At 36.9% G+C, this 24,284-nt stretch overlaps 1 protein-coding gene across 2 annotated transcripts in view; it reads right to left on the bottom strand.

Annotated features, from left to right (window-relative positions):
• The window catches only part of lpp (LIM domain containing preferred translocation partner in lipoma), a 223,833-nt gene that overhangs the window by 73,192 nt on the left and 126,357 nt on the right, over nucleotides 1-24,284 (bottom strand). For both annotated transcript variants that reach the window (XM_051896418.1, XM_051896419.1), the window contains exon 6: nucleotides 12,092-12,664. In XM_051896418.1, coding sequence (XP_051752378.1) covers nucleotides 12,092-12,664 — 573 coding nt within the window. The remainder of the gene's footprint in view (nucleotides 1-12,091; nucleotides 12,665-24,284) is intronic.

Below are 24,284 nucleotides of genomic sequence, written 5' to 3'. Positions count from 1 at the left end.
GAAAAATACAAAAATACTGATTAAACAAAGGATTCTTTGTCAATAAGACTTGTAATTGCTTTCATGTGATCACAAGTGTTTTCTCAACACTAGCACAAGAGTGAAAGCATATGATTTCTATTGCGGTGTTGTGCAAGTATGTATTTGAATGTGTCTATTTCCTTGAATACAGCACTAAAGTTAACCTACTACACAACCACCTTAATGGACACATGCCTTGCTATCACCATGTGCTGGGGTTATTCTTCTAGTCTGATTAACATGTCAGAGGTCAGACAAGGCCACTGTAGGGCCAAAAGCCCTATATTTACTCATGTGCCAGTCAAATTTCCAGCATAACCAAAATCAGTACCAACTATCCTTCATCTTTTATAAATCATTCTAATATGCTGATTTGATGCTCAAGAAACATTTCTTGTTATTATCAATATTGAACAGCTGTGCTGCTTAATATTTTTTGTTGAAACCATGATACATTTTTTTCAGGATTCTTTGATACAAGTTTTTGTATCAATATAAAAGTCATAATATAAAAGTCTTAAAAGTAAAAAATAATAATACTGATCTCAAACTTTTGAATGGTGGTGTACCTATATATGACAGTGAAATTAACTCTTACATGGACTTAGTTCACCCAAAAATGAAAATTATGTCATTATTTACTCACCCTCATGTTGTTCCACACCCGTAAGACCTTCGTTCATCTTCAGAAAACAAATTAAGATATTTTTGATAAAATCCGATGGCTCAGTGAGGCCTCAATTGACAGCAAGTTAATTTACACTTTCAAACGCCCAGAAAGCTACTAAAGATATATTTAAAACAGTTCATGTGACTACAGTGGTTCAACCTTAATGTTATGAAGCAACGAGAATACTTTTTGTGCACCAAAAAAAAAAAAAAAATAACGAATTTATTCAACAATATCTAGTGATGGGCGATTTCAAAACGCTGCTTCATGAAGCTTCGAAGCTTTACGAATCTTTTGTTTCGAATCAGTGGTATGGAACGTGTATCAAACTGTCACGTGAACCACTTAAATTTCAAAACACGATGTAACAAAGTCTTGTTTACTGAAATCATGATTCTGACTTTCACGCTCAGAACCACTGATTCGAAACAAAAGATTTGTAAATCTTCGAAGCTTCATGAAGCAGTGTTTTGAAATCACCCATCACTAGATATTGTTGAATAAAGTCGTTATTTTGTTTTTTTTGCCGCACAAAAAGTATTCTTGTCGCTTCATAACATTAAGGTTGAACCACTGTAGTCACATGAACTGTTTTAAATATATCTTTAGTACCTTTCTGGGCATTTAAAAGTGTAAATTAACTTGCTGTCAATGCAGGCCTCACTGAGCCATCGGATTTTATCAAAAATATCTTAATTTGTGTTCCAAAGATGAACGAAGGTCTTACGGGTGTGTAACGACATTATGGTGAGTAATTAATGACAGAATTTACTTTTTTAGGTGAACTAACTCTTTAACTTTCCTTTTTATAAATTTTGAATATTAATTGTGTTTAAAACTTGTTAAAAGTGAAATGTATTCCATGTATAAAACTAAAAAGGGCCTGAAATTTTGGTAATGGGCCAAAATTGGAATAATGCCAAAAGCGGACTGAATAAAGAGTTTGTGAGGTCAGCAAACCTCTTAATGATGTCCTAGAAGAGGTTATTTTGAGCAGGTGTTGACGAGGTCCCATGCAAATGTTGATATGTGAGTCAGGGAGAAAAACGGCCTCCACCAGAAGCAGAAAACAGGAGAGACGGGCGGGGGAGCGCAGCGTCAAACATACGAAAGCTGAATATTTGACAGTTGAAACCATCATTGACCTTCTAGGGGGCTTTAGCCGCCTGTAGGGGTTGAGCAGTTGAGAATAATCCTCCCCCTGTCAATTGTCACTCAAGCTCAGCAATAACACAAGCTATCATCCAGCTTAGCCTTTCCCCAATTTAGAGAGAGAGAGACGCGGCAAGAGAAAGAGAAGGAGAGGAAGATCAGAAAAGATGGAGAGAGTTGAAGAAATCGCTAAATGAACCAGCAGCCATGAAATTCCCCCTCCATTCGAAAAACGAGATCAAGCGTTCGCTGGCAGATTTGCTTAATTAAGTGTCCTTGAGCTGTGTTGATGTGAAAAGCCTTCACTTTTACACCTTACTTCTAATATCAAAGACGCGAACCAATCAGAGACGAGATCCTGAGGGGGTCAGCCAATCAGCATGCAGCCATGAAGACGACTGGACGGGAAGTGATTACGGGCTCATAATGACGCTGACCCTCCGTGACAGCTCTCAATTAAATCTAATGATCACTGCGACAAGGGACACAAAGCAATAGCGTGGATGGAAGCGAATATGTAAGCGCAGACCTCTCGATGAACCACGGCCAGGAAATGGCCATTGCTCGTTGCTCTTAAGCCATCTATTATTTGCTTGATATATGAGATTATTTATACATCAGATTAGTTCACGAAGTCGGTTTTGCATTGTGCGGAGGGTTATGGAAATGTCCCAACATGACATCTGGACAGATTGACAACGGTAAAGACAAAGTTGACAGCTTTGGCTTTTACTCTAATCTGGCTTTTATATTGTGCTGCTGTTCCGTTCAGAGATTTAAGTTCAAAATGTGGCGATACAGACGGAAAGGAAAATAAACAGATTATGGCTAAAAGGGCAGGAAAAGCTTCTCATTAGTACGACAGAATCAGTTGAGTTGGAAAACATCAGGATCAAATGTATTGTACTGTGAGAGAGGTCACCGTGCTGTTGTGTTTTCTAACTGTGCATTGCTTTCAAGGGGAAAAGGATTGTTTTAGAGCTCTTTAGAGTCCACGTTCGGCTGGATGTTTGATGATTGCGCTTGCTTGACATAAGAGGAGTCTGGTAATAGTGCTCCTTTAAAGAGACCTTGGATTATGAAGCTTAAAGAAATCATAATTACAATAAGGGGTGAAAATGGCATCACTCAGTCAACATTTTCTTCGCTTCAAACACCTCTCAATCCAAAGCAGAGCTGCCCTTATAATTAGATTAATAAGACCTAATTTAAATGGGTTCTTCATCAAGACACAGCTGTGCTGGTACAGCACAAAACCAACACAAATAGCTTAGAAACACTGAAAGTTTATCTGAGGCAGGTGTAAAACAGATGGTATTTCAGAGTTTTTTGTTGTTGTTGTTGTTGTTTTTTAAGGTGAGGGACGTCCCTCAAAAACATGTTGATGGTGGGCTCCATCAGAGTGGTCATTGTGGTACAGCATTAAGCACACACTTAATCGATAAAAAAACAATTACAGCGCAACATGAGACAAGGCCAAGTAATCTCAGCCACACAAAAATGGCAAAAGCTGGATGAAATCTTTTTTTTCTTTTTTGATACCTATTCAGTCATTTTGTTGGTACAGCCCTTCATACAGACCGAACATATAGTGTACATATTTCTATGTATGTTTCAGTGTCTATGCGAAAAGTATGTAATTTTACAAAAATATCTATTATTACTATGAGATCTAGTGGATAATGTGGCATTTAAACATGCTCTTCTTTATCTCGGTGTTTAGGATCCAACATTCTTAAATTAATAAATGACTGTATTCTGTATTCATGTTCAGAACATACAGAAAATGAATTCAATAAGAATATTTGGGTGGGGGTGGAGAGGATGTGGAATCAAAGAGAAATTTGAAGACCCGTACAACATCATCTTTTGTTGTTCTGATGCATTATTTTGGGAATAGAGCTGCCATCTCACAGCATAATGTGCTTGTGTTTCGAATAATGTTAATTTGTTTTCTTAATACATGAGGCTGCTCCCGACAATGTGGTATTTATTTTGTGTTTAGTTAAACATAGTCCTTGATGAGCTATTCCCAAAGGCTGGGGCTGCAGTTGTTTGTACTACTGCATAAAATCCTTGAATTAGTGTGGGCTCAAGGGTATGTTCTTTTCCCCAGATTGTGGCTATGGAGAGAGTGTACGCAAAGACCGCAATAGCCATCTTCATGAAGCAGCCAGTAGAAAATGAATCAGTTTAATGGCTCTCTGAGGCAACTCCAAAAAGTCCTTTTTCCATAATAATATTTGTCCTTTTGAATTTTTGAATAGCACTAAGTTATTGAGGGTGTTGTTTCTTTTGAAAAGCACTGCATCTTTTCTGCTTCACAATAAATAAAGCAATGATTTGCAAAATTATTGCTAATTAAAAGGCCATTTGAATCTGTGTGGAGCAAGAAGGACCTACAATGGCACAAAGAAAAAGACACATCCCAAGCGCCTGCCACTTATTATCCCATCACTAACATATATTAATAACAGTGTATTGTATTACTCTAATTGGACTGGATGTTTTACACCCTTGGGCTGATTGTGAAAGACATTACCAGATATTCTTGGAAATTTTAAAAAGAGTAACAGATTCTCAGGCGCCTCAGGCTGTCTTTCTGCGGAGAACTCGAAGGTAGTGACCTAGAAGTTTTGCCTAGGGGGAAGACCAGCGACAAGACAGGAAACTGCCATGTGGCATTCATTGTTCATTCAGTGTCAACACCTTGTTTGTTCTCTAGTTCTGACCGATGTTCTCTTGCCTGGTTGAATTTCAGAAAGTCAAGATGTGCACCACAGCTTTTAAAGTCTGGAGCTTTTCAACCGAAGAAACCTGACTATTCAATGACATACAGTACTACATATGTAAATCAGGCTCCCAAATACATGCGATGATCCCTTTGCAAGGGACCCCCTTCATAAAGGCAGCTATATTTTCGTGTATGAAGACTCATTTATTCTGTATGAGAGAAATAAGTGTGGTATTATAAAGTTAACATGTTGTTTTTAATGAAAGTAATTGGCTTTTATAGTGTCATTGTACTAAAGTAAACCCCACTACAGTAACGTTATAAACAGTTTTACAGAGAATATTACCTTAGAACAACCAGTAAGAAATATATAAGTGTGAAACTAGTGAAACTCCCTCAAAAGATAAAACACAAAGTATATAGCCTATATCAAGGGTGTCCAATCCTGCTCCTGGAGGGCTACTGTCTTGCAGAGTGTAGCTCCAACCAGCACCAACACACTTGCCTGGAAGTTTCTAGTGAGTCTGAAGACCTTAGTTGTGTCCCAAATGACGCACTATGCACCTCTACACTATGTAATCAACTGTGTAGTGTTTATTTTTATAAGGTTATTTTGTCATTCAACATCAGAGTCTGATAGCCCCTCCCCCTCCGCTACGTAATTAAAGATGCGACAGTTGAGTGCATGAAGTGTCCAACATTCCACGCTTCATTTTTTCAGTTAATTAAGTGCATCACCCGTGCATCATTAAAGTTTAACTTATCTATTTGGAATTTTCAGTGTGAACACACTACTTGCACTATTTATACAACAAAACATCATAGAATAGTGCACAAGTATGCAAATTGGGACACACTTCTTGATTAGCTTCAGGTCATTTTAATTAGGGTTGGTTGAAGCTAAACTCTGCAAGACAGGCCCTCCAAAAGCAGTTTCGGACACCCCTGGCCTATATAATCCTGTTTATACCATGACTACTTGCTAGAATGATGTTTGTAGCACAAAAATTTAACTGAACAGATGAAAAACAATGGTTAATTTCTGTTATTATATCTTTCGGTCATTAGAGCTAGAATTTAAAGTAAAATCAACTAGCGTGGTAACATTACATTAATATGTGAGTGCAATCTCTATGTGTGTCAAAAAATGTGGTAATCATTTTGGTGGTTACAAGTGACCGACTGCATCCAAAATCGCATACTTCCCTATTATATAGTAGGCGAAAAACAGTATGTGGCAAAAGAAGTATGTCCGAATTCACAGTACTCATAAAAGAGTAGGCAAAAAGTACCCAGATGACCTACTACTTCCGGAGAGACTCTGAAGTGTGCATACAACATTTTACTATCCCATGAGGCCACGGGAGAGGATCTGTGAATGGCAGTAAAGCGACGCAACTGATGCTGACGTATCACATGATAATGACAACATGGTGAATGTAGTACGTCCAGATTACATTCATAGTATACACACATTCTTACTATATAGAATGTACTTTTTTAGCAGTTGTGAAGTAATTACTTTTATTCAAAATAAGTACCTACTCAAGAGAGTATCAGACGCAGCCACTGCCTTCATGTGAGAGTGTTTGAAGGCAGCACATTCATTTAGAAGGCCGATTAAACTTAATGGACTTGTGCATTAAATGGTTTTAACGCATGCATTTCAGCCAGTCAGAATCCAGTATTCAGACAGACCATTGTAAAAATACTGTATATAGGCTATATAATCATTTAAATTTCATGATTGCTGGCCAGTCTAATAGTTAGCGGATTAACAAATCAAATTTCACAAATACATTAACAGTTAAATGCTCCTTTTCTGCTCTTTTGCAGTCCCCAGTTTGAAAAAACACTGATGGGCATAATGGGGATCACTAAACACAAATAATCGCATGATCTAACCATTTACTAGTTTCTTACTTTGAAGCATGGGATTAAAACTAAAGAGAATTCAGTTAAATTGACAAAAAATCCATAAAACAAATATAAATATATATTTTTACAAAGCAGCATCTTTTCTCTTTCAATAAATAATATGTTAGAACTAGATGTCAAGTAGGAAAGTAAGAGCAACGAGAGTGAAAGTGAGAGAGAAATGTGAATCTGTGAGGTAAGATAAAATAAACATTTTGTTTTTATTCAGACAAATAGAGTCAGAAAGTGTAAAGCCCTACAGAGAAGCGGCATTAACAATTCATAAAGGTTAAAATAACTGTTTATTCTGAAGATTTCGATGAAGGATGCAAAGAAACTCCCTGCTGTATTGCCATCTGAAGCAATTAAATCACAAGCACTAAGTAAAGAGGTATACACACTTATGCGCCACTTACACTCACTCATGATCTTTAACACACATACTGTACACGCACACACATTACTATGAAATGTAAAATTGAGTTGTTTTTTTCTTGGTGGGTTTCTGTGACGTTAACACAAGCTGTTTCTTTAAATGAACTGTTATGACTGTGTTAAGATTCAGGGTTTAATTTTAAATACGAGCATGTTTTGTGTGGTAACCAGCCTTTGAAAATGCTCTCCCTCTCTCATACACAATCAATAAATCATAAAAATACACAAGCTACAAGTTTAAACACACAATCATAGGACACGGACACAGATAATTAATTACCACAAATGTATTATTCATACATACACACACAAACAACACACACAGATACACACTTTCAAAGTATTTTCATGAATTTTTCATTGTGCACAGAATAAGGACAGCCGTGTGATTGTGCGTACCTTTCCAGCATCATTTCCTGCTATTGGATAAAAATGAGCAGTATATTTACAGAACCTTTCTGGTTTGCAGTGTCTTCCCAAAGATATTCAGATCCTTAATCAGTGCTCTAATTGAATTAAATACAAACCCGATTCCAAAAAAGTTGGGCCACTGTACAAATTGTGAATAAAAAAGGAATGCAATGATGTGGAAGTTTCAAATTTCAATATTTTATTCAGAATACAACATAGATGACATATCAAATGTTTAAACTGAGAAAATGTATCATTTTAAGGGAAAAATAAGTTGATTTTAAATTTCATGGCATCAACACATCTCAAAAAAGTTGGGACAAGGCCATGTTTACCACTGTGTGGCATCCCCTCTTCTTTTTATAACAGTCTGCAAACGTCTGGGGACTGAGGAGACAAGTTGCTCAAGTTTAGGAATAGGAATGTTGTCCCATTCTTGTCTAATACAGGCTTCTAGTTGCTCAACTGTCTTAGGTCTTCTTTGTCGCATCTTCCCCTTTATGATGCGCCAAATGTTTTCTATGGGTGAAAGATCTGGACTGCAGGCTTGCCATTTCAGTACTCGGATCCTTCTTCTACGCAGCCATGATGTTGTAATTGATGCAGTATGTGGTCTGGCATTGTCATGTTGGAAAATGCAAGGTCTTCCCTATAAAGAGACGACGTCTGGATGGGAGCATACGTTGTTCTAGAACTTGGATATACCTTTCAGCATTGATGGTGCCTTTCCAGATGTGTAAGCTGCCCATGCCACATGCACTCATGCAACCCCATACCATCAGAGATGCAGGCTTCTGAACTGAGCGCTGATAACAACTTGGGTTGTCCTTGTCCTCTTTAGTCCGGATGACATGGCGTCCCAGTTTTCCAAAAAGAACTTCAAATTTTGATTCGTCTGACCACAGAACAGTTTTCCACTTTGCCACAGTCCATTTTAAATGAGCCTTGGCCCAGAGAAAATGCCTGCGCGTCTGGATTATATTTAGATATGGCTTCTTTTTTGACCTATAGAGTTTTAGCCAGCAACGGCGAATGGGACGGTGGATTGTGTTCACCGACAATGTTTTTTGGAAGTATTCCTGAGCCCATGTTGTGATTTCCATTACAGTAGCATTACTGTATGTGATGCAGTGCCGTCTAAGGGCCCGAAGATCACGGGCATCCAGTATGGTTTTCCGGCCTTGACCCTTACGCACAGAGATTGTTCCAGATTCTCTGATTCTTTGGATGATATTATGCACTGTAGATGATGATAACTTCAAACTCTTTGCAATTTTTCTCTGAGAAACTCCTTTCTGATATTGCGCCACTATTTTTTGCCACAGCATCGGGGGAATTGGTGATCCTCTGCCCATCTTGACTTCTTAGAGACACTGCCACTCTGAGAGGCTCTTTTTATACCCAATCATGTTGCCAATTGACCTAATAAGTTGCAAATTGGTCCTCTAGCTGTTCCTTATATGTACATTTAACTTTTCCGGCCTCTTATTGCTACCTGTCCCAACTTTTTTGGAATGTGTAGCTCTCATGAAATCCAAAATGAGCCAATATTTGGCATGACATTTCAAAATGTCTCACTTTCAACATTTGATATGTTATCTATATTCTATGGGTGCAAAAACAAAAAAGAAGTGCGGTTAATTGTATTGAATGTGCAGTTTGAAAACGATACAGCCATTTCTTTTTTCAAGTTACGTGCAACGGTCATTTAAAGCAAGTCGTTTAAAAAAAGTTGTGCAAACAAATGATACTGCGGAGGCTGTTACGCTGCATTTACACGGGGCGTCAGCATCAACATCATTTGGAGGGCATGTCTGAAGCTTGTGCCGATGTGATTGTCATAGTGATAACAGCCAATCACATTACTTTCCAGTGTTGCATGAACACAGTTGGCTAGTGTCTGCGCTAGGGAATTTGCATAAGGTGATCTGATTGGCTGACGCCTGCGTTGGCGCTTGAAAAGTTGAGAAATCTTCAACTTCTGACACGAGCAACGCGAGTGGAGCGACGCGACGGAACCCACAATTCAGTTCGGCAATGCATGACGTCACCCATTCAAAGTAAATGAGAAGCTTTAACGCCGATGCCCCGTGTGAATGCAGCATTACTGACTATTTAAATCTAGCGGGTTTGGTGTCTCGTGTTTCAAATCCAATGACGCTGGTAGTGACGCTTCTCTCTGACCAATCAGTGATCTGCAGTGTTTACACGTCACATTTAGTATCGGTACGGCACGCTTGGAACCTCAACCGAGATGGTACTATTTTAGTGAGCCGTACCGTTCCGTACCGAGCCGTCCCATGCAGTGGAAAAGCGTCAAAAAGTAAGCCGTACCGAACCGTACCATGCAGTGAAAAAGCACCATATGTGTCTTAACATAAGTACACTTTTAAAGAGTGCAAACTGAAATAATGTCAAATTAAAAGTTTTACTTTAAAGTACATTTTAAGTCATTGTTTCAATAATCTTTTGTCATGTTTTAAAGTAGTACACTTATTTTGATGTGTTGACTAATATACAAAAGATCATGTAAAGTACTTGATTAGAAGTTTAACTGTAGTTTGTTAATATTATATTTAAAGTTAATATCTTAAATTGACTAAATTCAACTTCATTAATGCAAGTGATTAAAAATCAAAGTTAAATTACATGATGATTCAATAGAAATTACATTCATGTATATTTTAGTTTACCATAAATGCTTTTCAGTAAATAAAGCAGTACACTTTAACCATATTTCAAAGACAATAGAAGTAATTCCGAAATGACATAAAGATGTACTTTTAGCCATAACTGCAGTTCATATATTAAGTTAAACTATAATAAACATTTTCATTTAATTGCAATGCAGTTAAGTGTTTGAAAACATTACATTCAGTTCACACTGAAGTACATTAGTTTAAAGTATATTAAAGGATTAGTCCACTTTCAAATAAAAATTTCCTGATAATTTACTCACCCCCATGTCATCCAAGATGTCCATGTCCTTCTTTCTTCAGTCGAAAAGAAATTAAGGTTTTTGATGAAAACATTCCAGGATTATTCTCCTTATAGTGGACTTCAATTGGCCCCAAACGATAACAGACGAGGAATAAGGGTCTTATCTAGCGAAACGATCGGTCATTTTCTAAAAATGAACGAACGAACGCGGCGCCAGTTCCGTTTTTTTCCGTAAGTCGAATAGGGAAGGTGTAGGACATACAGCGTAAGCTTTTTGAAGAATACGGAAGGTGGTCTGTTGGAAGCCCTTGCGAGGCGATCATTTGTGTTTATAAAGCATATACATTTTTATTTTTTTTTTAGAAAATGATTGATCATTTCGCTAGATAAGACCCTTATTCCTTGTCTGGTATTGTTTAAAGCCCTTTGAAGCTGCACTGAAACTGTAATTTTGACCTTCAACCGTTTGGAGGCCATTGAAGTCCACTATAAGGAGAATAATCCTGGAATGTTTTCATCAAAAACCTTAATTTCTTTTCGACTGAAGAAAGAAGGACATGGACATCTTGGATGACACGTGGGTGAGTAAATTATCAGGAAATTTTTATGTGAAAGTGAACTAATCCTTTAAGTAATAAGTACTAAGTACTAAATAAGTACTGAAAAGTATGCTAATGAGTACTTATTTTTCACAAGGATAAGTGGTGACCCCCGCAAGACCTGAACGCTTTCCTTGGCCCTGTTTACACCTGGTATTAAGACGCGTTTTGGTCGATCAGATTAAAAGTTTACAACAGGTGTGAACGGGGTGTAAAACGCTTTGAGCTTGCCAACTTTTGACCACTTCTAGAGGTAGTCAAAAACGCATTAGAGCGGATTGCTTTTGTAGTGGAAACGCTCATGTGGTAGAATGTATTAGAATAGCCAAAAAAGACCACCTTCTCTCCGTCTACTGACCTAACATGTAAACATTATGGGAAGCGCACTAGCCAGACGAGATTTAAACTTTGTCGGCTGAAGACCAAAGTTTGGTTTAAAGATGAAAAACGTACCACAATGTTCTCGCTGCGTTCGGATAGTCTTTTGGCTGTCAAAGCAGAAGCGAATGCTGCTGCTCTCCATATGTTTTTCCATGGTCTCTGGTAGCTTATTTTGTCCATTAGATAAAAAAGATAGAAAGATAAAAAAAAAAAAAAAGATAAAAAACCCATACATTTACCCACCCATAGACCCTCCCCTTGAAGAAATCAGGACAGAAGAGGTTGAAAGTAGACAAAAAAAAAAAAAAAAAAAAACAGATTAAAATACCAGGTAGAAACGGGTATGTATCTCCCTCGTCCGCTTGTGATCCGATCGACCAAAACACGCATCTTAATACCAGGTGGAAACAGGGCCCTTGATGTGTTGGACACAAATGCTTGAATATTGTTTTGTACTTTTTTCACTTGTGCTAACTTCTTCAAATGTTTTTTTTTTGTTTGTTTGTTTGTTTGTTTTTTTCATTTGGCCTACAGATTCACAACTTGAATAATAATCTGTGTGTTTTTATCCAGAAAATATGATAGTTATTTAAGTTATACACAGGTAGCAGCCAATAGTAAGGCCAAAAATTGCATACCATTTTAAAATAATTAAATTTGTGTTTCAGTGCATTAAAACACACACATCGCAGACAACATTTCATAAATTCAATAAAACGAGAGAATTGATTATGGGCCTGAATGCTTTTCTAAGTGAGATTTTCATGGATTTGTTTTTCCATCTGTTTTTGTTTGTTGTACTGATATTTGAAACTTAGATGTGGTCCTTACCTTATGAGGAACAGAAGGCCCACCGCCGAAGGGTGCCAGGCTGGCAGGAGGATCAGTGATGTAGGTTTTTTTCGGAGGAGCGGGCTGGTACCCTTGGTTGGATGGAGGAGGGGCATGGTGACTCGGTTCAGCTCTCCATGTGTTCTGACCTCCATAAACAGGAGCTCCACCATAGTGCTGGTCATGGTAGCCTCCAGACGGAGCAGGGCAGAATCCCGGCTGCGGAGGCCCGTATGCAAAGTCAGGGCCTCTGGGTTGAGCCGGCATGTACTGTACCTGGGCTGGACCACGGACCGGCTGCTGCTGGGGGCCTGGCTGGGCGGCCCTGACCTGAACATTGAAGGTTGGCTGGCTCGGAGTAGAGGCGGTGGTGTAGGACGCTGGGACAGGCTGGGGCGCGGGTTGGTATTGGGGGCGTGGAGAAGACGAAGCCGGAGTAGGGACAGTTGGAGAGGTCTGTGGTTTCGGAGTGGATTTTTTAGTGGCGGTTAGAGGGGGCTGGGGTGGGATGACCATACGGCGATAGCCAGTAACAGGGGCGTTGGAGCCTGTCGCAGCTGGGCTGGCAGAATTCTATAAAAAATAAACAAATAAATTAGACATTCAACTTTTTATTGTCCACTGGAAAAAAAAAGGAAAATGTTTTATTTGCTATATGATTGACACAATTGTTGTGTGGTATTCATTATTTCAATTTATTTTTTATTTTTTTAAATTAAATTCAGTTAATTTTAATTTAATTCCTGAATCTAAATTTGATTTCAAATGATGTAGCAAACAGGATGCAAAATTGATTTTGAATTTAAGGAAGTAGAAATAAAATTAATCAATTAATGTTTAATAAATAAATAAATAAATAAATAAACACACAAACCGAAAAAGAAAAGTTTATCAACAAAAACATTGAATGTTGACATGACAGTAAGTTTTTTAAAAAATATATATATTTAAATAAAATAACATAAAAATACAGTTTATCAACACAAACATTTAATGTTGACATGACAGCATTTTAAATTTTTTTTTTAAAATATTTTAAATAAATTAATAAATACATTAACAGACAAAGGAAAGTTTATCAACACAAACTTTGAATGTTGACTTTATAGCCTTTTTTGATTTTTAAAAAAAATATTTTTAAAATAAATAAAATAACATAAAAAAGAAAGTTTATCAACACAAATGTTTAATGTTGACTTGACAACCTTTTTGAATGTTTTTAAATAAATAAATAGTTTAAAAAGTTTGAAGGTTTTATAGGCCTGGTCAAGATGGAAGAACAATTTCCCATAATGCCAATACACACATACATACATACATACATACATTCATTCATTCATTCATTCATTCTCAACGCAGCAAGTTTCACTTCCTGTCAACCCAAATCATTTCTAATTTAACTTCCTGTGGGGCATGGCTAATTTAATTCAAATTCCAAGTCATTCCTTTAAAGAGAGCCAGTTCTTTAAATTCTGCATTTTGCCAAACCTTGATCGACATCAAGTTATACAACAGCACAAACCACTGAACTACTATCCATCACAGCTTGGCAACTGGCTAATGGTCGTTAATGATGGAACAGACATGTTACAATGACAGGTGGTCCTAGTGAACATCAGGGGGCGTAGAACCTTCATAGCACCACAATTTAACCATCTCACATCTCACAGCGCAAGTACAGTAATTATGCAGCCTGTCTACTACAGATCGATCCACAGGGCAAGTGCAACAACCATCAGTTGGTCGTGCCAGACCACATCCACTCATAAACTATGGCTAATAAAGCTTTGAGATTTAGAGTCAAGATGAGGGTATAAATTGTTTTGTTGCAGATAGAGAAGTGATGGACAGCCTGACGAGGGTAGAGACAATTGTGCTGATGCTAGCAGGCCGCATGGGATGGAGTTTAAATCAGAAAGATTTGTGTCCTTGGATTCCTGGGTGCTTTGGCTCTGTAGCTCACTACAGAGAAGTCTATCTAAAATGTCCAACAATGGCTGTGTCACAGAGCCCGAGGACAAGCTTGATTTCTCTAGATGTCAAAAGATTATTGAAAATGAAAATAAGCATAAACCCAGTGACAACCATCAAAGATCAAAATAAATCCTAGCTGTAGAGCATTTGGTGCTTTGTCTGATTGAATTAAAAGACCAAAGAGATACTTCCATTCTATAATATTTGGCTGATTTTATTCATCTATAGAAGGTTGTTCTGTCATAACTAACCAGTTAAATGAAGACCAAAGAGACTCTAATTTCATGATGAAACATTCAGTAATACACTTCATGATAGCACATCATTGCCTCAAGCAGAACTGCACGTTTTAAACACGTCTGTGAAGTGAATGTGCCTATAAAAATGTTTTAATCTTGTGGTGATGCCCATCTCTTCATGAATTCAGAGAGGAAGTGTTTGGTTGTGTGGGGAAAGGCACAGTTGCATCATGTACTTTAGATGGGTTTCATGGTTAAGGCAGCTTACTGAAGTAAGTGGGTCAGAAAGACGATTTTTAACCCAGGAATCTATGATTAAAACCAAGCGGTTCTACAAATGTGGTGACAGATGCTGTCACGTACTTTTAAATGGCAAAAAGTCAAACTACAATGTGAGCAGTTCCAATAGAAAACATTTTTAATGTTAAAATGTGTTTTTGTTTTAAAACACCTTTTTAAGTGTAATTCGGAATAGTACATGGGTCATTGACAAATAAGGTTTTTAAAACTGTAAAAAAAAAAACAAAAAAAAACAATGGAGATATAATTAATTTTTTTTTTTAAGTTTTATTAAGTGTTAATAATGAGATTATGTGGTTTTTATAACCAGTTAACACTGCTTTTGTCATTTTTTACAAAATGGACAAAATTTGTCACCAAAAAGTCTTTCGGTTTAACCACAATTTCGGTTTTACCGAATGACACTTCTGGTTATACCGATTGACGATATTTTCAAACAATGCTAACAGGCTGATATCTAGCTAGCTAGCTAGTTAGTTTGCTAGTTAGCTAGCTAGCAAAAGGACAATCAAACATTTTATATTTAGTACAAGTTTTTAAAATATTACAACATTTTCCATGTTTTTTAGCGGTTGTATCTAATGATCTGATGTTTCGGGATATGCGTATGAGCAAGTGAAAACATGAATTCTTCAAATAGTTTAAAGAGAGTTAGTTACTTTGCTTCATGACCATGTGGTCCTTTGCAGGTGTCTGAACGATGTCACATCCTGTCACATGATATTGACTGCATGACTTGATCCAAAATGATCCCTTTATATTGATTACTCCGAATGACATCAATGAAATTCTTTTTTCCAGACATTTTTTCTCATAACAAAGCAACGACTTCTACACATAATTTTAAAACCATTTTGCACTATTGATATATGATGTCATAAAATCATTCCAGAATGAAAAATATATACATTTATTACATTTTAAGATATTTTAATCACAAATGAAATGGCTGTATTGGCCTTTGGATGGTTAAACCGAATGACTTTTGATCCTTCAAAATCTTTAAAACACATTTATATGTAGGAAAATATAATTAAAACCTTTTGGATTCAATAAAAGAGATCTAGTTGGATATCATATCATACTTTGGATATCATATCTTTGTTTTTTATTATTATTAAGGACTTTGGACAAAAAAAATGACCTGTCACGTCATTGACCCACATATGTTTATAATAGTACTGAACTTGAAAATCAATTTATTCATGCAAATTGACAAAGCATGGCAGCCATTAGTTAAAAAGTTATTATTATTATTAATCAACTGTTATTTAGTGTGACCTTGAATTAAATGAGAGTGAAGATAAAATACTGTATTATTACACTGTAGGTTTATTGCAAGATTGACTGTAATTTTATTTTTGAAGAAAAAAAAAAAAAAACGCTTAACACCATATTTAGTCGGCGTAGATGATCGGAGGGTTTATACCTGATTTCTTGTTCACTGTATTCTTGTACATACAGTATATATATATAAAACATGAACAAATATTATTGGCTGATAATACACTGTATTACTGTCTGTGCATATACTGTAAAGCTAAAGAGGGCAGAAGTAAATGACTCCTCCAAGGTGACTGTGCCAGTTACAATTACATATTAGAAAATCAAAGTCTAATAGCAAAGTCTGTTTCAAATAGATCACCAGTGTTAAATTCTCTAATGACCTACAAACTAGCTGTCATTAACCTATGCTTTTCTTTTTAGGTTACTGCCTTAAGCCAGAGAATGAGAAATCAATTACTGTCTCTATCACATGATGAGGAGAATGAACCTACATGCCTGAGGCAGGGGCTTGTTCTTTAAAGACATAAATACGGCCTGTTATTATGGCTCAAAACACTCTTGCATAGTCAGGAAGGGGACTGGGTGACACAGCGAGCGTGATGACCAATCAAGGTAACCAATCACAGAGGTTTATTAACCTAACAGAGCAAATGAAGATGAGAGGCAACTCAAGCTCTTGGTCACGATCCAACTTTACATTTAACAGCAGGGGGAAAAAAAGTCTTACAGAGTTCTGTCCTTAGTTTAACATCATGGATATGATCGTGTAAATGAATGACAAACTGTATCTTTATGTGCTTGAGCTGCAGCTATTAAAATGAGGAAAAATGATAGATGATGGCAAGTTTGTTTTCTTATTTTATCTTAAGAATAATACCTCAGGCTTCATGACACAAAAGTCAGATAGCCCGAAAAGGGCCCCATGAAATATTTCACACTCTTAACTACAATTTTGCGTCTCAGTGATTAGGGCCGATGTATCTGTCTGCATGCAAATGTAAAATACCCTAAACGTGCCCTTCAGGAAGTGAAATTACTCAATTTAAATGTTTCATGCTATTTTAAATACTTGATATTATTAATTTATCTATAAAGACCTTAAACCCTAACATTTACTTAGCAGAGGGCTGGAAATGCAAATAGGACCCTAAAAATAATTATATTGTCATGGCAAATTTTACACCCATTAGATTAGAGGAGAGGAAATCGCTCCTTTATTTGAGGGGGAAATCATGGGTAGGAGAAGATTGCTATGAAATGGCACATCACAGATTTCCTTATGCAAACAAATTAAGAAAGTTCTGTTTTATGGAAGTCTTAAACTATGTCAATGTAACCATGAAACCATGGAAATATAGGCACATCTGTTCACAACTTCTGAGCGATAAGAATCTTCCAATTGTGTGTTAAAATGAACTTCTAAAGGGACATGGCTGTAGCGTCGTCAGTTGTATTGGAATGATACATGACTACAAGATTTTTTAGTCAAACAATGAAAGTCAATGGGGTCCAATGGTGTTTTGGACTTTTCAACTCAGTGACTTACTTTCATTTTCATAGTTTAAAACTAGAGGTGTTATAACATGTCGCCACTGACAATAACTGTGAAATTTAAAAAAAAATATCATATATTTTTGTGTTAATGCTGCACATATGGTAATATTGTAAATAATCCAACACAATCCGGTTGACACTCCAACACAGTAGGTGGCAATATTGCACCATAATACTGGTTTCCATCATAAAGTTAAAAAAGAAAACGATATCGAATACTTTTCTACTATATAGTATGCGAAAAACAGTATGTGAACAGAGTAGTATGTCCGAATTCATAGTATTCGAAAAATAGTAGGCGAAAAGTACCCGGATGACTTACTACGTGCATACGATGCGCATACGATGGACACTTCACTATCCCATGAGGCCATGGGAGAGGATTTGTGAATGGAGCTGAAGGGACATAACTGACGCTGGTAGGTCAGTGGCGGATGTAGTACGTCCAGATTTCATTCATACTACACACATTCGTAGTATATAGAACGTACTTTTTCAATGGTCGTGAAGTAAATTTAAATTCAAATGTAGTACCTACTCAGTACGCGATTTCGGATGCAGCTAAGGTGTTTGACACCCCAGCCTGCAGGAAGAGCCGTATATGTTCTTTTTGTAAGCTTTTATACAGTTACTAACACTCTCCCCGCCTCCTAAATTCTTGTTTTGAGTGTGATTCATTAACCAAAAAATGAGAAAACACAAAATAAAAAGTAAAAGATTGCATTACCCTACAAGATGTATATTAAAAGTTTCAAGAGCAGTGTAAATGACCAACAACTGTAACCCAACCTGTTTGTATGACCATGGATCTCGCACACATACAGTACAGTAAACACACAAACCAGCTCTGTAGTGAATTAAACCAAATCAAATGTGCTGTTGAGTGAGAAGAGTACCAATAGTCCAGCTACTGTAGCTTCTCTGAACAGTCTCTTACTTAAGAAACTTACTTTTCCCCTAAAACTCATGATTCAGAATGACTTTTACAAACAACTCGAGTGTGAAATTTCTCTGTAACTCCAAGGAAAGGCTTTTTGACACATTAGAATAGATTAGAAGCGAGCGTGCAGGGCTCGAGGGCCTGAGTAAATCTGTTAACTTTGCATTTCAAACCAAAAGGGCGGTTGGGGGGGACTTGCAATTGTACATTTCGGAGGGGAAAACCCTAGCGCTACAAAAAGAGAAGTCCCCCTCTCCACCTTTTTCTGCTCTGTACACATGCTTTGTGTCTGAACAAACGGGAGAGACGTCTCCCTTCAGCCTCCCAGACTGTGGGTCAGGCAGTATCAGAGTACGAAGGAAGTCTGTCGGCGAGAGCAGGTCTGCATTGCCCACCCTTGTTACTGTACATTTGGTCAGCTTCGCTCATCTGTGTCGCAGTCAAAGTTGTCGAGACGCCGTAATTGTCATTTCTTTAGGGGCTCCAATGCACTCGCACAATGAAAGGCAATCAGGCATGGAGTAATACGACTATCTCCTTCCACACACATTAAAAAACAATCTCTTCTCTCTACACTCAAGCAGTTCAGGGCACCCGTTTTAGAAAATAGGTTGATAAGTTATACTAAATATGATTCAAGATGTTCGACTGCCAAAAGGCCTCCTGCTGTTTTGAACTCTTATACATTTGAATATAAAATACATTTGGGTGGAAAAGAGAACATTCCTTTAATAATCAAATGTCAAGCCCCGAAAACCACGTGAAACAAAAGAATCCACTTAGGTAATATTAGTTTCCCTTTGAGTCTGAGAGGAAATGGACTCTCTGCAGAACTAGAACAGTTTCATAATCACTGGGCACACTCACATACACAGTCTTAAACTGATTATTCCTAACAACCTGAAGAACAGACTGTAAGGTCAAGTAAATGTCTTAAACCGTGTTCTTTTATCGAGGAGTGGTCATAAATGGTTTAAGCAGGAACCCACTCGTCACATATGGAGTGTGTTTAGATGCTTACATCTTCCACTGATTATGCTTAATAAGTCGAAAACATGTACAGTAAGTATAGACATCTTATACTTACAGTACCAGTTTTGGCCAGAGGAGAACTGGCCCTCCGACTAAGCCTGGTTTCTCCCAAGGTTTTTTTTTCTCCATTTAAACACCTATTTGCCACTTGTCTGCCACCTGATGTCACCTGATGGAGTTTGGGTTCCTTGCCGCTGTCGCCTTTGGCTTGCTTAGTTGGGGACACTTGACATTTGACTTGACATTTGATATTCAACAGTGCTTTGATCTGCCTGCATTGACACTATTCTTTTAAGAGCTGCTGTGCAGCCAAATAATGTACCAGTTATCAATGTAAAGCTGCTTTGACACAATCTACATTGTAAAAAGCGCTATATAAATAAAGGTGACTTGACTAGACAGATTATGGATCAAATACAAGTATAAACTAATACAGATAGGTAAAGCGCCTTCTGAACAATGTATTGCATCTTTAATGTTGTAAAGGCCTACCAGACGTGGCACATTGTTGTCTTTTTCAAAGTGCTCATTTTCATAATTGTACTGTAAAAAATACCCCAAGCTGTGGTTGGCAGAAATTACTGTAAAAACTATGCTCACAATATTTCCGCTATTACAGGATGGCATATTGGTGCCTGTGTACTTTACAACTTATAACCTATATATCATTAAGTTACATGATGTATTCAAATCTACTTGAAAATACCAAAATCTAATTTGTACATTAAAATGTACTGATACCAACCATAATAATACAGGTGGTACAATAGAAAGCCACATAATCAATCAGAGTTCATTGTAACATAAAACATAAAACATGGCCAATACTCCAAGACAGTAAAATAATGCATTTTAATAACAGAAAATGTAACGGAAAACACCCCAATGTACATTACTGTTAACACAGATGAAACAAAATTATCTATATAAAACATTATCATATGTGATGTGTCATGCAGAGACTTCTGGGAATGTCCTTTTACTATTTTTAATTGTAAAAATCATAAATTTGACTCTTTTACTATAAAATTAACCAATAAAAACCATTTACAATTTTCACCATATACAGTAAATTGTAAATTCAAATATGAAAAGAGATCTGAATCTGTCGTCATCTTTATTCTCAACCATTGTGCCTTCTCTAAATCAGATAAGTTAAGTGAAGGTATTACCAGGAAGCTGTAATAGTGACTGAAACATGCACAATATCAATCACAAAACTGTCCATCAAAGACACTGTTCTCAGAAAAACTTTTATTTACACGATTTGAGTGGGAGTTTGTTTTTTTGAAATTCCACATAGGTGGCTTTCATCTCTCCTCTTCTGTTTCATTATGAGCTTTCGTTCCTCATCTAATCATGTTCTTCAATAGTTTTACAGAAACTACAGACAGAAAAAAAGGTATTCTTCAGAGGGTTTATGCGTGACCATGATTTGAAGACATCAAAGATGTCAAAGCAAAGCAACGAGGAGGATTGCATTTGAATATGGTACACATTTACCCACCAAGCATGATTTCAGGGAAATATTACTAATACTACAACTAATAATACTGATAATATCACCACTAACTGCTGCCTGGTTTATGGTTTGAGATCATCAGTCATATATGAGAATGTAATATTCAATGAGCACTATTTTGAACTCCCCAGAGTTAATGATAACAGCCATGAGTGTCACCACGTTGAGTCAACTCTCTACTTCATGCAACCTTTTTTCAGGGCCCATATGTTATGACTATCATGTCTATCTCATGTGGGAATTCATCCATTAAATACACAGCGCACCCACAGCCATGGATTATCTTGTTTCAACAGCCACAGAAATTATCAGAGAGAACCTGTCCGCCAGATGTCCACATAGAACAAGCTGGATGGCCCATTGCATTCATATTCACTTAAACCATCTTCATAATCAGTATTATTGTCTTGTTTTTTTTTTTTTTTATATATATATATATATATATATATATATATATATATAAACACATTTACTTTAGAAAGAAAACGGTTTAAAATAATAACAGAACATCTAAAAAATCTGAACGGTTTATGCTAAAAATAAGAAGAAAATAAATAAAAATAAACTTCATTTGACATGAATTCTCTGAAAATATTTTATTCTCCAGAAAATGTTTAGTATATACATTTATATGCAACATTTTACTGGAAAACAAGATGAGGTATGCTAATAAAATAGCCAAAGGTTATTTAGCATAAAGGTTCAGTTTTAGGGAAGTTTATGCTAACACTTTCATAATTTGGAAAAGAGCAGCCTGGATATTCTTCAACTTCTGCAACTTCTTTAAAGTTCTATGGAATGTTATAGATTTGAAACAACATAAAAGTGACAGAATTGTGACACATTTTCATTTTTCACTGGCCACGTGTCTAGTACATACATACATAATTTTACTGGAAAACAAGCTAATGCTAATAAAATAGCCAAAGAGCTAATAATAATATTAATATATAAAAATATATTTTTACTGGAAAACAAGACAATGTTTATGCTAAAAAAATAGCTAAAGATTATTTAATTAAAAAAAAAAAACCAACTTAATTTAATATATTTTCGCAGAAATATTTTCTTCTCTAGGAAATGTATATTGTTTTATGGATTTTTAATTTAATTTTACTGGAAAACAAGACAAAAATACTGACTGAATTTCAAACACTCCTAGCTATCAATGACGTATGGATGCACACTTTCGATACCCAGTCCGAGAGGTCATGTCCAGGTCAAACATGTTTCTCACTAAGTCATCAGATTTCGCAGTGGCCAATCAGTGCTCTCATGTCTCTGCGGGAGGAGGAGGTTGAGTTCTCGCTAATGTTTGGTGACAGAGCTTTTGAGGGTGAGCTGTTTAGCAGTGTTACTCAGAGGGCAAACATTGTAATGTAAAAAGGCAGGTCCCAATGACCGCTTCAGCATCTTCGACCAACAGCCAGGCTACGCGATTGGTCGGATGTGTGTAAAACAGACACACAGGCGATAGTACGCAGTTTATTAGACTAACGCACAGTGACTGGCTACATGGAGTGCCAGCGGGCACGCTTCTCTCTCCACAGTTGGCTGCTCCTGTCAAAACTCTGAACCTGCTACCATGTTGACCTTAAGGTCAATGACTGCCACAGGCAGTTGGGCACTGCATTCCCACTGGCCCCCTCCTACACTTTTATCCGTATCTCTGTCTCCCACTGCGTTTTTTTTTTCTTGTCTCCTTCAGTCTCCTTCGTCTTGCTGGCTGCAGCCTGTTCAGTCTTAGAGGGAACGTTCAACACAAATGCAAACGGTTTAGAACTCCATGACACCAGTTAATTAAAGGCAAAAATGAAAATTCTGTCATTATCTACTCACCCTCATATTGTTTCGAAACACACAAGTTTTTTTGCCATAAAAATGAAAGTGGAACAGGGGCTGTCAAGTTCCAAAAAAAGGTAGAAAGGCACCATAAAAATAGTTCATTATGACTCATGCACTATGTTCCAAGTCTTCTGAAGCCATCCGATAGCTTTATGTAAGGAGCAGACCGAAATATAAGTTGTTATTCACATTCACTGAAATTTCTGTATAAGAAACACACAAGAACTTCGTGGCTTGCATACTGGTGGTAACAGTGCAGTTGATATGATAGAGGAAGAAGGCAGGAATATTTTCAGTGAATAGCAAATTTAGTTTGTTTAGTCACAAAGCTATCATAAAGCTTCAGAAGACTAAAGAAGACTGTCATACATGTATGGACTACTTTTATGTTTTTATTTTTTTTTTTACCTTTTTTGTGGCTTAAAGGGTTAGTTCACCCAAAAATGAAAATTATCCCATGATTTACTCACCCTCAAGCCATCCTAGGTGTATATGACTATCTTCTTTCAGACAAAGGCAATTGGAGATATAATTAAAAATATCCTTAGTCCTCCAAGGTTTATAATGGTAGTGAACGGGGGCCCGCATTTTGAAAAAAATAAAAAAAATAAAAAATGCATCCATCCATAATCAAAGTGATCCATACGGCTCCAGGGGGTTAATAAAGGCCTTTTGAAGTGAAGCAATGCATTTTTGTAAGAAAAAATATTTATATTTAAAACTTTATAAATTCAATAACTAGCTTCCGGTGGACGACCGTATGCATACTGCACAAGTCGATTTGGGCGGAAAAGCAACCTTTGACCTGAACGCAATGACGGACGTGGAGGCGCAGAGGAGAGAGCAAAACAAAACACTGGTCACAAATTAGAAGTCTAAAATGAGAAATTTTAAAGAGAAATGTCTGAGGATTTTGATATAATGGAAGAGGAGCTTGAGTTTGTTGCTTAGCCCTATTTGTTTGAACCGCGAGAGGCATCTAAGCTTACTATACTCCTACATCATGTGTCATACATCGTGTCAGTGGATGGCTCATTAGGCGCAAGTCGAGTTGCACAGTATGCATATGGTCGTCTGCCGGAAGCTAGTTATTTGAATTTATAAAGTTTTAGATATGGATATTTTTCTTACAAAAATGCATCGCATCACTTCGCTTCGCTTCGAAAGGCCTTCATTAACCCACTGGAGCTGTATGGATTACTTTGATTATGGATGGATGCATTTTTTTGTTGTTGTTCAAAATGCGGGCCCCCATTCACCACCATTATAAACCTTGGAGGACTAAGGATATTTTTTAAATATATCTCCGATTGTGTTCGTCTGAAAGAAGATAGTCATATACACCCAGGGTGGCTTGAGGGTGAGTAAATCATGGGATCATTTTCATTTTTGGGTGAACTATCCCTTTAAGAGCACAGCTGTAAATCACTCATATTGTTTGGAAAAGAGCAGAATGGATATTCTTCAACTTCTAAAACTTTTTCATATAAAAAAGGTTTT

The sequence above is a fragment of the Ctenopharyngodon idella genome, chromosome 6, assembly GCF_019924925.1.
Source record: "Ctenopharyngodon idella isolate HZGC_01 chromosome 6, HZGC01, whole genome shotgun sequence".
In the NCBI taxonomy this organism is placed as follows: domain Eukaryota; kingdom Metazoa; phylum Chordata; class Actinopteri; order Cypriniformes; family Xenocyprididae; genus Ctenopharyngodon; species Ctenopharyngodon idella.
The sequence above is the reverse complement of the archived record's forward strand: the minus strand, read 5'-3'. Positions and strand labels throughout refer to the sequence as shown.